This window comes from Polypterus senegalus, chromosome 12 (genome assembly GCF_016835505.1).
Source record: "Polypterus senegalus isolate Bchr_013 chromosome 12, ASM1683550v1, whole genome shotgun sequence".
Lineage (NCBI taxonomy): Eukaryota > Metazoa > Chordata > Cladistia > Polypteriformes > Polypteridae > Polypterus > Polypterus senegalus.
Genome location: NC_053165.1, coordinates 75,001,632 through 75,015,276, shown reverse-complemented (window position 1 = coordinate 75,015,276; position 13,645 = coordinate 75,001,632). Strand labels below are relative to the sequence as shown.

At 49.0% G+C, this 13,645-nt stretch overlaps 1 protein-coding gene across 6 annotated transcripts in view; it reads left to right on the top strand.

Moving 5' to 3' along the window:
* Positions 1–13,645, top strand: part of LOC120541053 (mediator of RNA polymerase II transcription subunit 13-like) — a 154,315-nt gene that overhangs the window by 136,557 nt on the left and 4,113 nt on the right. For 3 of the 6 annotated variants that reach the window (XM_039772320.1, XM_039772318.1, XM_039772321.1), the window contains exons 21-28: positions 562–961; positions 3,310–3,532; positions 3,615–3,803; positions 6,194–6,420; positions 6,496–6,638; positions 6,736–6,894; positions 9,482–9,637; positions 12,699–12,886. In XM_039772320.1, the coding sequence (XP_039628254.1) occupies positions 562–961; positions 3,310–3,532; positions 3,615–3,803; positions 6,194–6,420; positions 6,496–6,638; positions 6,736–6,894; positions 9,482–9,637; positions 12,699–12,886 (1,685 nt within the window). The remainder of the gene's footprint in view (positions 1–561; positions 962–3,309; positions 3,533–3,614; positions 3,804–6,193; positions 6,421–6,495; positions 6,639–6,735; positions 6,895–9,481; positions 9,638–12,698; positions 12,887–13,645) is intronic. The other 3 variants (XM_039772323.1, XM_039772319.1, XM_039772322.1) reach the window with 2 other exon arrangements.

Sequence of the window (13,645 nt, the reverse complement as noted above, 5' to 3'; positions counted from 1 at the left end):
TCGGTCAGCTTTACCCCTAAAAGGCTAAATTAACGTGGGCAGTGCAGCACTGCTCTGTCTCCTGCTTTGTGGTACCAAATGATGTGTGATGTTAGAGGAGACCCCCTAACTGTGGGATTTTTTAAAAGGGAAGCTCAAAAATTGAGGGGGCTTTGGACCGTTTAAAACGAGGCCAAGGGAATGCATGCCAGTGGAAGGTCTGGTTTCACTAGTGCTGCCAGTGGGTGATGCTAAGTCACTGAAGCTGCCATCTTTAGCCTGCCTTGAGCCGGCTTGGGTTGAGGGGCCTGTTCTGATGTTGTCTGGCCTCAAGGTTGGCTTCAGCAACCCACCTTGCTGTGTGATTCTGGAGATGGTTGTCTTGAATGATCACAATGTGCCCACTAGAGGGCAGCAAAGCATTGCGTTAAAGTCATCAGTTGTGGAGGAAATGACACAACATGTGCAGTGACAGTGGAGAGCCCACTTCAGGAAGCGAAACCCACCCAGTGGTGTTTGTGCTTATGCCACGCTGGTCCTCGGCTCGTCATTTATATTGCCAACTCGATTCTTCTCTTTCAGCCCCTCAGCTTGCCACCCTCTCGTTAGACAGCAGTCTTCTTCTACCTCCAAAACCACAGCCTGTGGCTGCCGCCAACCAAGCCTCATCAGGCCTACTTCCTCCTCCTCCTCCTCCTCCTCCACCTCCTCCTTCTGCAGGAGCTGCCGGTACGACGGTAGGATCCACAGTCACTCCTGTTTCCACGGCCAGTGGTGCATCCCAGCCATCCTTACCCGTGGTGGGCGGCAGCCAGGGGCAGAATGGGGCAGAACGCACCCAAGGAAACTCCACGGCTGGCAGCGTTGCGGCTCCAGAGGCAGAAAACGGACAAAACTCAACACCAGCAGCACCAGCAGCCGCCGCTGCCACCACAGCTCCTCCTCCTCCTCCTCCTCCTCCTCCTCAAGAAGGGCAAGAAAAGTAAGTCATGATTGTCTTGATGACCCCCATGTTTTGTAAATGAGAATTTTATTTTTTCAGATTGAGTTGCTTGAAATGAATCCCCCATTCATCCTTATTGTGTTTACAGGGCAGCAGGGACCCCTGATAAGCGATGACTGCCTGATTCAAGGTGTTCATGTCAGGGAGATGTTGGGGACACATGCATGTAGACCAATAAGCAGGTGGTCTCTTCTGACTGTTTGCTTTGTCAATCCGGAAACCTGGATGCTAGCAGCGAGTGTGGCACCACCTTAAACAGAGAGAGGCGTGTGATATCACACCCTGGGGGGCCGTCGGTCACGTGGTATCGACAACCTGTCAAACGCTAATAGAAATGGCGCAGATTTAAAACGGGGAGAAGCTCATTAAATGTGCACACAGAAAATGGCAGAATCCTAACTGCTCACCCAATGCCAGATTCTCAGAAAAGTTTCTATTATTCCAGAAAATTCTGCATGAGATTCACCCAAAAGTGTATTAAAGTGGGCACGGAGATGGTAACACAGGGTTCTGGTGGCCTTCACTCGACGCGCCCTGACATCCGCCAGACCTTCGATGGGCACCAGTGTGTTTCTGCTCTGATGTTGTACTCAACGCACACAGTCGAGGACAAACATGGCAGACCAGTAAAATGGCGTGTATGAGCGTCTGGGTGCCATGTGTCTCGCATGGACGTCATGTCGACAGCAGCAGGTGTTTAAACATCTTTCACTGGCATGTCACACTCGGTGGCTCTCTCAGCGGGCAGTGCCACTGCTGTACAGCTCTGTTCTTTACATGTCATCCTCGTCTCCTCTGATGAGTCTTAGATGAGTGCAGCAGAAGAAAATCTGCACGCCTAGGACATTCCTAAGGCCTAGAATTAGCGGACATTAAAGTGGCGCAAGAAATAAAAAGGACCGGGCATGTAGGTGGGCACAACACGGCCTCAAGCCATTATGTAGAGAGCGAAATCGGCGTGCGGTACAAGTGGCTTCCACCAGGGGTCAGTGCTGCTCTGTTTAACAAGTAGACACGAGCCGAAAAGAATCTGGCCTGCTCCGGTGTGTGGGCATAGCGAACTTACAGATTTGATGGAAGCAAATGTAGAAATGTGAGATGGCAACACAGACTGGAGGGGTTATGTGGGGGATGTGACTGAGGGGTCCGAGAGCGACCCTGATGTGTGCCGCCAAGTCCACGGAGGTTAAGCGTTTGTGACGTGCTCTCCGTATTGCAAAATGACGGCACAGAGGAGAGCGTCGCGGCCGAGTAAAGGAGATGAGAGGTGTCAGCTGAACATCGAACATCAACATTGAAGTTGACTTGAAGTCCCGTTCTCAGCTAGTGCTACGTTGGCACGCTCTCAGACTGTTCGGAGCTCCGACTTGTGACATTCCACCTTCCCACTTCAGTGGATTCAGAAAAATGTGATGTTGATTTGTTATTTGGTCTGTAATAACAAAATTAAAGAGTCAGTCAGTCAGTCAGTCGGTGTCCAACTCGCTATTTCCTAACTCAGGGTCACGGGCAGCAAGAAATCCCCAGGCAGGGCACACACACACACACCCACCAAGCACAATTTAGGACCGCCAATGTGCCTAACCTTTATGTCTCTGGACTGTGGGAGGAAAGCCACGCAGACACGGGGAGGACCCGGGAAGTGAACCCAGAAGCGCTACCCACTGCGCCACCGTGCTGCCCAAAATAAAAAGTAATATCGATAAGTGGCATTTTCTTATAGAATTAAAAAGCCAAATAAATCGATTGTATTGAACTTGTGTCCAAGGCATTTCGACCAAAGAAGCAGCGTGTCTAGTTGACCGGATTGTGTGTTTTAAGGTCACGATTCTGCTGGCTTTGTTTGTTCCGAATTGTAACTCCGAGTTTGTTGACCGTTCACATGGTATTCCCGACTGTCCGAGGCCACACAGCATCAGATGGAAACTCGTGAATTTCACGCACAAAGCCACAGACAGTGTGTGAAACGGAGGAGCCTTACGCCATTTGGGATGGCATGGGCTCCGTTTCTTTTCCTTCTGCAGGTGAAGTGACTTGCTCAGGGTCAGCAGCACAGCCACTCGAACCCACAGCCTCACAAAGCCACAGCTGAACAGGACTGGAGAGTTTGTCTCGTCTGTTGTTCTCGTGTCACCACTCCGCATTCTCCGCTCCCTGTGATGGACACCTTGGCTTCAGAACGTGAATGGCTGGCTCGTCACAAAGGACGTCAGCTCGAGTCCTCTTAGCGGATTGAACCTAACAGTTAACAGGCCCATAGCACAAAGGTGACTGGCTGTGTTAAACGCCCAGTGATATGCTCCTCTCCATCGGTTCTTCTTCCGCAGTTCGGCTGAGAGGGAACGAATCGGAATCCCCACAGAAGCAGATTCTGCCGATAGCCACGCTCACCCGCCAGCCATTGTGGTTTATGTGGTGGACCCGTTCCTGTGCTCCGCAGAGGAAGAGGAGGCCGAGCCCGGCAGCGTCTGGCTGCTCGGACTTCTCCGCTGCTACACGGACGTCCTGCAGAGTCTGCCGGAGGCCCTGCGGCCGGCACTGGTGTTGCAGGTGAGTGGGGTGAGGGCGCCCTTCATGGGGGGCACTTGGGTAAGTTCACGTGGATAACCTCTCGTGACCTGTGTTTGTCTAGGTGGTGCCGTGCCAGTATCTGCTGCAGCCCGTGAAGGACGACCACATGCACTATATCCAGCAGCTGCGCTCCCTGGCATTCTCAGTGTACTCTCAGTGCCGCCGACTGCTTCCCGTGCAGACGCATATCAAGTCCCTGACGGGCTTTGGGCCTGCGTCTACCATTGAGAACATTCTGAAGAACCCAGAGGTGAGTCCTTACAGTACGGCTTTCTGTGAGCAGGTCACCTTACTGACAGTCGTTGGGTGGGAAGTAGGAAGAGGGGCTGCTGGAATCGCCGCCAGGGGGAGTTGGAGGTGTCACCTGCATAATAACATGGCACTGCACGCTAACGCTTGCACTAACCGCAACCGCCATATCGAGACTTTATTAGAATGGAAATGGAGTCGTATGAAAAAGTAAGTGCACCCCATGTGGACTTGAACTGGCACAGCACAGATCAGATCATGCCAACAGTCGGTGCCTGCAGATAGAGGTGATCTAACTTGACACTTCAGTCATTTATTCAACAAAAATATCAGCAGATGAGGGGTGTGCTGGGGAACAGGAAAGACCACCCTTGGGCTCATTAAGCTGGCGATGCCCTCTTTAGCAGGAGTACCTTCTTATAGGCTTTGTGAAGACCTGCCCACCAATCTCTGACATTGACTTGATGACATTTCTCCTTCAGTTGTAAGGTGTTTGGGGGTCAACTGCTTGTCCTGCCCGTTCCAAATCCCACCACCACATTTTAATGGGATTCAAACCCGGCCTGTGCCTCGGCCACTCTTCAAGCCCTCACTTCTTCTTCTTTATTGTGAGCGTTTGATATGACTCGGAATTCAGAGTTGACTCGATGACCGCAGGCTGCCCAGACCAACCCCAAAGCGTCCACCTCCATGCTTGACATTTGCCATGAGGTTCTTCTTCTGAGGTGCCATCTGCAAACATGTCTACTGTGCCTGTAGCCAAACAACCCTGTCATTGATTCCTTCATCTTTCCAGACGGGCCCAATCTTTACCTAGATACCCCGTGCTCTGCTGTCGTCTTGCTCAGATGCTCTTTTCCTGGCACACCTCACATGCAGGTCACATTGATGCCATCTCGTTCTGATGGCAGATGACTGCACTTTGACAGCAGCTGTTGTCAGAGTTCTCTGCAGATCTCGTGATGACATTCTGGGGTTCTTGGAGATTTCAGTTAGTATCAGACGGTCAGCTCTCGGGCCGCCAGTCAGTGCTGCACCAATGAGCAGGTGTTTAAGATCTGTGCCACTCGCAGATGGTGGACTGATTGATTTCAGATCATTTGGCCATCTTTTGAAACCCCTTGGCAGACTTCATTCTGAGGGATCTCGGCATGAAGACACCACAAACGTTAGTAGCAAAGAGAACGCCAGACCCTCGATGTCTGCCAGGCCCACCTGCAGACTCCCTAAGCAGCATCTCCTCATTGGCACCTCATCTAGAACACCTCACTCTGATCTGATAAATGGCGGGGGGTGGACTTACCTTTTCCATGTGACAAATCTGCATTTTTGTTCCTCAAGATGATGACAATGAGTACGCCATGCCAGTCTGACATGTCATTTGTTCAAGAAGACCACCTCTACCTGTAGACGATGTTTGCCTGGTCTGTCAAGTGTGATGACAAAGTTGAGCATTTCCATGGGGTGCACTTACTTTTTCACATGACTGTGCATGCTGTAGCCTCCCTAACTGGTCAATCAGGCCCCAGACTGGCATTATGTCGTGTGCCATTTGTTCAAGTAGACCACCTTTATCTGTGGGCACAGTTTGCCTGAAGATCTTCTGTGTGATGACATGCCAGCAGTTTCCATGGGGTGTACTTCCTTATACCATGACTGTAGCTGAATTGAGGGGTCCTTGCACAAAGCCCACTGTGGTTTACCATTGGAGCACTCGCACCAACAGTGGCCACATCCAAAATTGACATCCTTGTGGCATGTGCTGTCTGCCATCAGTGTTGTAACATCTTGAGTCAAGCTTAGCCTGGTCGAATGCCCCCTGCGTGCCATATCTCTTCAGGCGCCTTACCTTTTACACTAAATGCCAGTCTTGCCTATCCACCCCCCACAATGTTTTTGTCCCCTGAGCAGCCGTAGAAAAGTGTGGCCCTGGTAGGGACTGATCTTGAGTGGTCCACCAAGAGGGGAGCAGCGTGAAGGATTGAAGTTTGGGCTAAACAGAAGGAGTGGGTACGAGACACGAGACGGTGCCACTCTGGGACCACTTTGCACTCTTCAGCTCTGGCTTGTGGTGGCTCACTCTCAGGCTGTTCTTTGGCAATCAGGCCTGTTATTGCTCTCCTGACTGGTGGGGGAGTCAGGCTGGAGGGGTCAGAGATGACTATAGAATGGTCATGCCATTAATATGCCCCCCTTCCCCCCCGTCACCGCTGCTCTGAGGCTGGCCCTGCTTGCCTTTCCTCAGGTTTCACGGATCACTAGCATAGAGGCTGCAGTGCCACCCAGCGTGGTCCCTGCCTCCCCAAGTGAGTCTCCATTGCACTTTGATGTTCATAATAGTAATACGTTTTATTAAATATGCCCATCTCTCTCTCGCCCTGTTTGTTCCAGCAGCACCCCTGCCCACTGCCATTGTACTCCCCACCTTTTGTCCTAAGCCCGATGCGCAACAAGCAACCAGAATTGGGAGAAGCAGCCGGGGAGGCCATGCAGCACTTTGGCGTGCTGTTTGTGGGTTACTGCCTGTCCCATGACCAGCGCTGGCTCCTGGCATCCTGTACGGATCAGCATGGCGAGCTGCTAGAGACATGTGTCATCAACATTGACATCCCGAACAGGTACGTGAGGTGGGTTTCACTTTTTACAACCAGAAGGAGGACTACAGACGGTTAAACTGATGACTTGTGTTACAGGGCACGTAGGACCAAGGTGTCTGCTCGGAAAATGGGCCTGCAGAAGGTGTGGGACTGGTGCGTTGGCATTATCCAAATGACATCACTGCCCTGGCGAGTGGTAATTGGCCGACTAGGTCGCTTAGGCCATGGCGAGCTAAAAGGTAGGTGGCGGGCATGTTGATGGTCCTCTCGTGCCAGCCTGCCAATTGAATGAGCTCGGCTCAGACTCAGGCCTCTCTCTCCTTGTTGACTTTCCAGACTGGAGCATTCTTCTGGGGGAAAGTTCTCTGCAGTCCATTACACGGCAGCTGAAGGAAACGTGTCGGATATGTGGGATCTCCCCCAGCGACTCGCCTTCCATTCTGAGTGCCTGCCTTGTGGCAATGGAGCCCCAGGGGTCCTTCGTGGTAATGCCAGGTAAGTAGTCGCTTAAAATGGAGGAAAGGGAAAGGAGGTGAAGCACTGAGGCTTAACATGGAGAAAAGAGTGGAGCGCCGATGGCATATTTGTCACTCGAGTTTGCTGTTTCTTGTCAAGTCCCCTTAGCTTTGGGTCTTCGCTTTCATGTTTTCACACCTGAATGTCGCTGAATGTCTGCTAATTTTTATACAACAACGGCAACTGCGTCCTCTGCTTAATTTGTGCGTTCAAGCATCCCGTTTGCCTCCGTGCCTTCATCCATCCATACTCACATCTCAGTTGGCGCTGGGCATGGCTGCCCGTCTACTGACTTGCACGAGCCAGCGCTGTGCTAGTGCACCAGTTCTGGGTGGTCTTTTTCAAATTTAACAGAGCACTACGTGACACGCTGCCATTGCATTTATCTGTACAGATATAACGTCTGGAGTTCGGTTTGCTCGCAGTCCTAAGACGAGGTCTTTCAATGGAGGCTCCAGGCCTTTTTCTTGTACGTTCTGACATTTATAGTTCAGGCCCGTTTAATGGCACGTGTTTGTACATCGTAGTTTGATGACATAACACGCCTTTTGTGTAACAAAAACCAAAATGACAGGTGGCTGTGGGTGTCCAAGCAGACTTTTTTTAACTAAACTGTCTGTCAGTGGAGCTGCCCGGCCGTGGAGGACAACATGCTGCGTAGTCCTGCTGAAGTCTATCCAAAATGCACTTCTGCTGGATTGCTGTAACTCCTGCCCCTACAGAGAGAAAGATCTCTTTTGAGCTCTGTGAGTGTTAGACATCAGACCCAGAAAATCTTATGATGAAGGAACAACGTCCATTTCAGACGCCTTCACTTTCTATAAACACAACCAGTTTATTTATTTATTTATTTTCCCCATATGTAAAGAACTACTCATTGCATCTGACTTTTTAGCGTTCATCTTTCCAGAACAAAGCTATCTCTCTATTATAAAAGAAAATCTTGAGACTCTGGCCACGAGATTTTTTTCAAGTCCCGCCCTCCTCTCCACCATATTAAGCCACACCCACAGCACTCTCTCCTCTCATTCGTGTGAATGATTTTGACAGACACACTCAGTTCCTGTGCTCTTAGCTCTTATACATTTTTGTTTTCCTCACTTTAAGCTACCAATTCAAGTAGACTTATGATGTCCAAATCTTATTGAGGAATTACATCCTGAAGGGTTATCAACAGAACAAACGAGTACACAGGCAAGCCTAGCACAGAGAAACAATGAAGTCAAACGAATTAACGTGAAAATTGTCGATCGTTTACACGGCAAATTGGTTAAATGCGTATCAACAGACTCTGCTGAAACAGCTGGTGATGATGGTGCAGAAGATGAACCATCAACTTACAATATCACAAAGAATATCTACAACCGTTAACACCGTACAGTCTTCCACCGGCCGGATTACTGTAAGGACGTATCTAATAAAGGTAATGTAATACATCTTCAGGGGATAACATTAGACACCAAAGGAGATCTTGATATGCCATTCATATTAAATGTTGGTCTTCCATCGGCCGAATTACTGTTGACAGAAGGACGTATCGTAATGTTACTGTGTAATTGATGTCTGAGTAATGGGCTGTGCAATAGGACAGGATTAGCTGGATTGAAAATCGGTCAAACAATTCTGACATGTACAGTTTTAACAGCCAACAAGAAAGGTAATGTAGTCCATCTTCACTAATGACATGAGACACCACAGGAGATTGTGATATGCCATTCGTATTAAAACGTTTACCGTTTCCCATTAGAAGAGCTTTTACTATGACAATTAACAAATCACAGGGACAAACAAAAGTTATTTTATTTATTAGAGAGAAAGAAACGAAATTCACTCACGGGCAGTTATACGTTGTCAAAATGAAAGGCCAAACACAGAATCAAAATTCAATGTGATATTAACGAAAAGTTAATTCCAAATGTCATTTTACTGAAGTTTAACAGTAAAACTGTAAACAGTATTTGCATGTTAATTTCAAAGATAAACAGAATGAAATCATATAATGCAACAAATACCTTTAGTGCAACATGAAACAATTTTTTTTTTCAAATAATTATGTTTTACTATTTTTTAATAAGGTTAACTACTCGCTGTAATGTAAAATAGTTAGTTCTATTATGCGTATGTAACAGTCAGTCAGTCATTGTCCAATCCGCTATATCTTAACAACAGGGTCACGGGGGGTCTGCTGGAGCCTATCCTAGCCAGCACAGGGCACAAGGCAGGAACAAACCCCAGGCAGGGTGCCAGCCCACCTCAGGCATATGTAACAATTCCCATGAAAGTAACAATCTGTTCAAATTGTACATCCGTATCCTCATAACTCATGCAGCAGAGCCATGAAGTAAGTAGCTCATAGCACCTACCCGGGGGTTGGCAAGCGAACCGAGGAGTGGGCAGAGCCCCTTAGTCCCAAAAAATAAACAAGGCTTTTAAATTTGAAAACACAGGGCGGAAATGCCGATAGCGGCCTCTAGTGGCCACTGCCAGCTCCCCCCAGGACTCCTCCAAGGTGTGTGCATTCGTTTAATCTGCAAGCTCTCTTCCTTGTTTCTCCCTTCCTCTCTAGACGCTGTGACGATGGGCTCTGTGTTTGGCCGCAGTACGGCTCTCAACTTGCAAACCTCCCAGCTGAACACACCACAAGACGCATCGTGCACTCACATCCTGGTCTTCCCAACCTCTGCCACCACGTCGGAGACCTACACCAGCGAAGATAACCCTGGTGAGTGGGTACATTTGCTTTGCTATGTGGGCTGTTAGCATTGGGTCTTGAGTGGGGTTGGCGAAGGTTCTGAAGTGGCTGGCGTGCTGCCAGTGTGGCTTTGGGCACCAGAATTGTGCCGGCACAAGGCAGAACGTTGAAGGTCACTTTACACCGGTGACGCCTGCCTCACAGGTGCGAAATTCAATTTTCTTAAATCACTTTAAATGTTAATTTTTAAGCACTCAGTCGAGCTCAATAGCTCAGAGCCATGGCTTCATTTACAAGATGTCGTAATTAGCCTTTACTGTGTGGCCTGAGCTAATAAAAGGCCTTTTAGGTTTTGTGTTTTTAAATGTCTGCTATTAAAGTTCAATCCAGCCAGGGGCTCCAGAAGAAATCTGCCAAGGAAAGCCCAAGGACCGTGAAGTGCAGACATTTCGAGATCCTCAGGGTTGGCTGCACCATTTTTACATGGACAAACCAGAAACATTAAAGCCCAGTTCAGTCCAAGATCCAGCCAGTACAGCGAGAGACCACCGAGCCCCCCCGACACCCCGAGTCTGATGTTGCTCTCCATGTGTTTCCCGCAGCACACAAGGCCGTCTTTACTTTAGGGTAGCATTGAAGGATTCTCGCCAGGGCCTGAGACGTCATCAACAGTTCAAGGTGGCACAGGGCATCGCTTTCTAGAGATATCTTTGGCATTGGTAAAGGGTTACGTGCCATGAGAAATGGTGAAAACACAAGGGCCTGCTCTTCCGGGTTAGGGTGTCACGCACAGGGCCACGGCCCAGAAGTGAGAGGTGAAGTAGAAACGGCCCGAGTATTCCCATTGTGAAGGATTGAGACGGCATTTATATTGTGTTCTGAAAAACAATAAAAGCAAAAAAAAATGTTTTAATTCCGTTGTTTTAAACGCACTGCGGCTTGACTTGATTTCCTGCCTCGCTCGTTTCGTGATTGCTGCAGTTGCCGTTGACCGCACGAGTATTCTCTGGATGTCATTCTATACGAGCGATTAACATCCGACTGTTACTGTTAAGAAGAAGGGTGGCGCCGGCGGCCATGTTGTTGCTGACCAGCTTCATACACGTGTGTGGTTTGGCACCACTTCTTACTCATCTGAAGACTCCACCCTGCAGACGTGAAGTGAAGAAGAACATGTCTAGAGAAAATGGAGCCATGAATCTGGGCTTCTAATCTCCTTTTGTTGTCTGAAATGCAGAACACATCTTTTCTGAAATGGCTGACATTGCCTCTTCAAATGTACAAATCCGGTCAGTTTCACGTTTGGACCAGTGCCCCGTAGACCCTCAAGAGCAGGCGCAGTGGTCTTTTTACATTTTTGTGAAAATCCGAAATCTCATGAGAGGAGCCAAGTGTTCTAAGCTCAGCTGCAGAACATTCTGGAAAACTGGTAGACGTCCACCACACACTGATATCACTAAGATGTGGCTGGGCATCACTGGCATACGATGTAAATTATGATGTGCCTTTTTTATTTTTGTTCAGTTGGTAAATCTGATAAAGTGCCCTTTGTTCTGGGCACAAATCTGAGTGTGTGTCACAAGCACTTGGATCCACTAATCTTGTTTTACCGTTTAAAGACGTACATTCGTTTGTGCCAACGTGTCGATGTTGTGAATGTGTGAGGCCAGGCAGTCGGGTCTCTGGGCTGGGCCTACACTCAGGTGCCTGTGTTTAGGCTGGCAGAAAGGCGGTGAGTGGCCTACACTGGCATGGTGTCATCTCAAATGCTTAGTGTGCACGTTAAGCTGGTGACAGGTTAGCAGGTAGAAGTGGCAGCCGATTTTAGGCCAGCATCACTGTACACAATACCTCAAGTTGCTGCCAGGCGTAGCGTTCACTTAGGTAATGTTGGCCAGTCGTCCAGCGTAACATGGCAGTCTCTGACGAGCTCCTGTGTCTGTGAGATTTGTCTGACTAATGTCGTACTCTGAAACACATTGGGACAATCAAGAAGGTGGGCCCAAGACCTGGAAACCCCCCGAGGAAGACGGGACAAGTTCAATCAATTGGATTTTTATTCAGTCGCAGATTCTACACTGCAAGGCAGAAGAGCAAAGTTCCATTTTTCAACTGGCTTTTTAGAATTCTTCTTCCTCCTCCTTCCCCTTACGTAATCAAAAAGCATAATATCATTTCCTTAAGCATTTTGTTTTATTCCGCTATTTGTTTTTTAACTTGTCAGATAGACGAGGCGTTCCTAAGAACCTGGAAGTTGTCCTCAGTCAGCTTACTGCACCATCTTATGGCAGATGCCCGGATGAATAACCTGCCGTGAGAGCAGATCGGCCCTGTCAGCGAGTAACCCTCAGCAGCTTGCTGGCAGTTCACTCTTCTTTCACATCATCATACGGTAGACCCCAGCACAGTCAGGCCGCTCGTCATTGGCTGGCAAACAGCGCTGAGCTTGTCTCTCAACACACAGAATTATTATATCACAAGCTCAAAGGGAATCCAAAGCTGGACAGTCTAAATTGTGCTTTCCCAGAATGCACTGCACTTCTGTTCAGCTTGACCAAATGCCTGACACCCGTCTGATGTACACCCGCCTTCACCTGGGCAGCCTCAAGGCCACTACGGCAGCTGCAGTCGTTAAGAGTGACGGGCTCAGCGACTCCGGGGTCCATTATCTCAGTACCACAGCCATTTTCTGCTTTTTAAATTAGCTACAAATTGTAAGGCGGAAAGTTAGTTTTTAATTTAGAAAGTTCTCCTGCCTCTCCACGTGTAACTCGACATGAGAATAATCAGGGTTAGGGTTAGGGTTAGGGTTAGGGTTAGTGACCAAGGCAGACGGTGAGGGGCTGCTCTTTTAGAGTTTGTGGATGAAGCTCTGTTGCACCTCTCCATGTGCCTGATGAAGAGAGGCTACAAACTCGTCTCCCCCTCATCCTCGGTGAATGCCAGTTGAAATGCGACAAGGCCTCACCTCCAGTCCAGCAGGTCATCCAACACAAGTGTGCCATGTCAGGGGGCGCTCAGGATGGTATCAGGGTGGTTTGGGATGTTTTGCTGTGAGCCAGCTGCTACTGAAGCCCTCTCTCATTAATAGGCGCTGCTGTTCTGTCTCCATCAGATGACATGTTTTACCTCCCTTTTCCCGACGAACTGGAGAACTACATTGAAAGTGAAATGATGCTGATCACCAGGAACCTGCATCCTTCTCCCAACTCCTCCCCTGTCCCATCCCCAGGGTCTCCTTCTGGGATTGGTGGGGGTTGCCACTTCCAGCAGAGCCGGGTAAGTGCACAGGCGACTCGTTCCACGCGTCCTTTTTCAGAAGAACTAAACATCTGGGGCGAGTTGTACTGAAGTTTTGGATCCCACGTTTTCGGTTGTCTTGTTTTGGCGGCCCGTTGGCCGTGTCCACTCACTCACTGGGCTACGTACGGGGGGGTCATTGTGTGAAACGAGTCGAGCTAACGGTCCGGAGAGTTCAGCATGGCCTGGGTAAGGGCCCTGAACTGGGGCTGTTGAAGTGTTGTCTGGCAGTTTAAGACCTCCATTCAGAAACCAAGCGATGATCTCGTCGGCCTCCACTTGTGTGAATTCAGACCATTCCCTGTTCCCAGACATTTAGTAACCAGTAACGGCGCACTGCTGTGACGTTAACGTGCAGTGAATCCACTTGACTTGAGCATTCCTAGTGTTCCTCCTCTTTCTCTGTCTCTGTTTATCATTCGTTTGCTCAGAGGTTGATGCGCCTGCTTCTTCCTGAGCAGCTCTTCTTGTCTCCTCCTTAGCGGCCCGCTGCTTCTCTTCTTTCATCGGCATCTTTTCACATTAAAACTGATTAAGTCAGTGTTTGTGTTGCAATTACTTAGTCCGTTATCTTTAATTTTTCACTTAAGCTGGCACTTAAGTCTTCATTCTGCCTCAAGAATGACTTAAGATATGAAGAGGTAGGGGAGGTGATGGCGAAGGTGGTAGGGAGGAGAACGGCGCCCGTACGCATGCGCCACCCTGCTGCTGAGAGTTGATTCTACAATAAAATAAAAA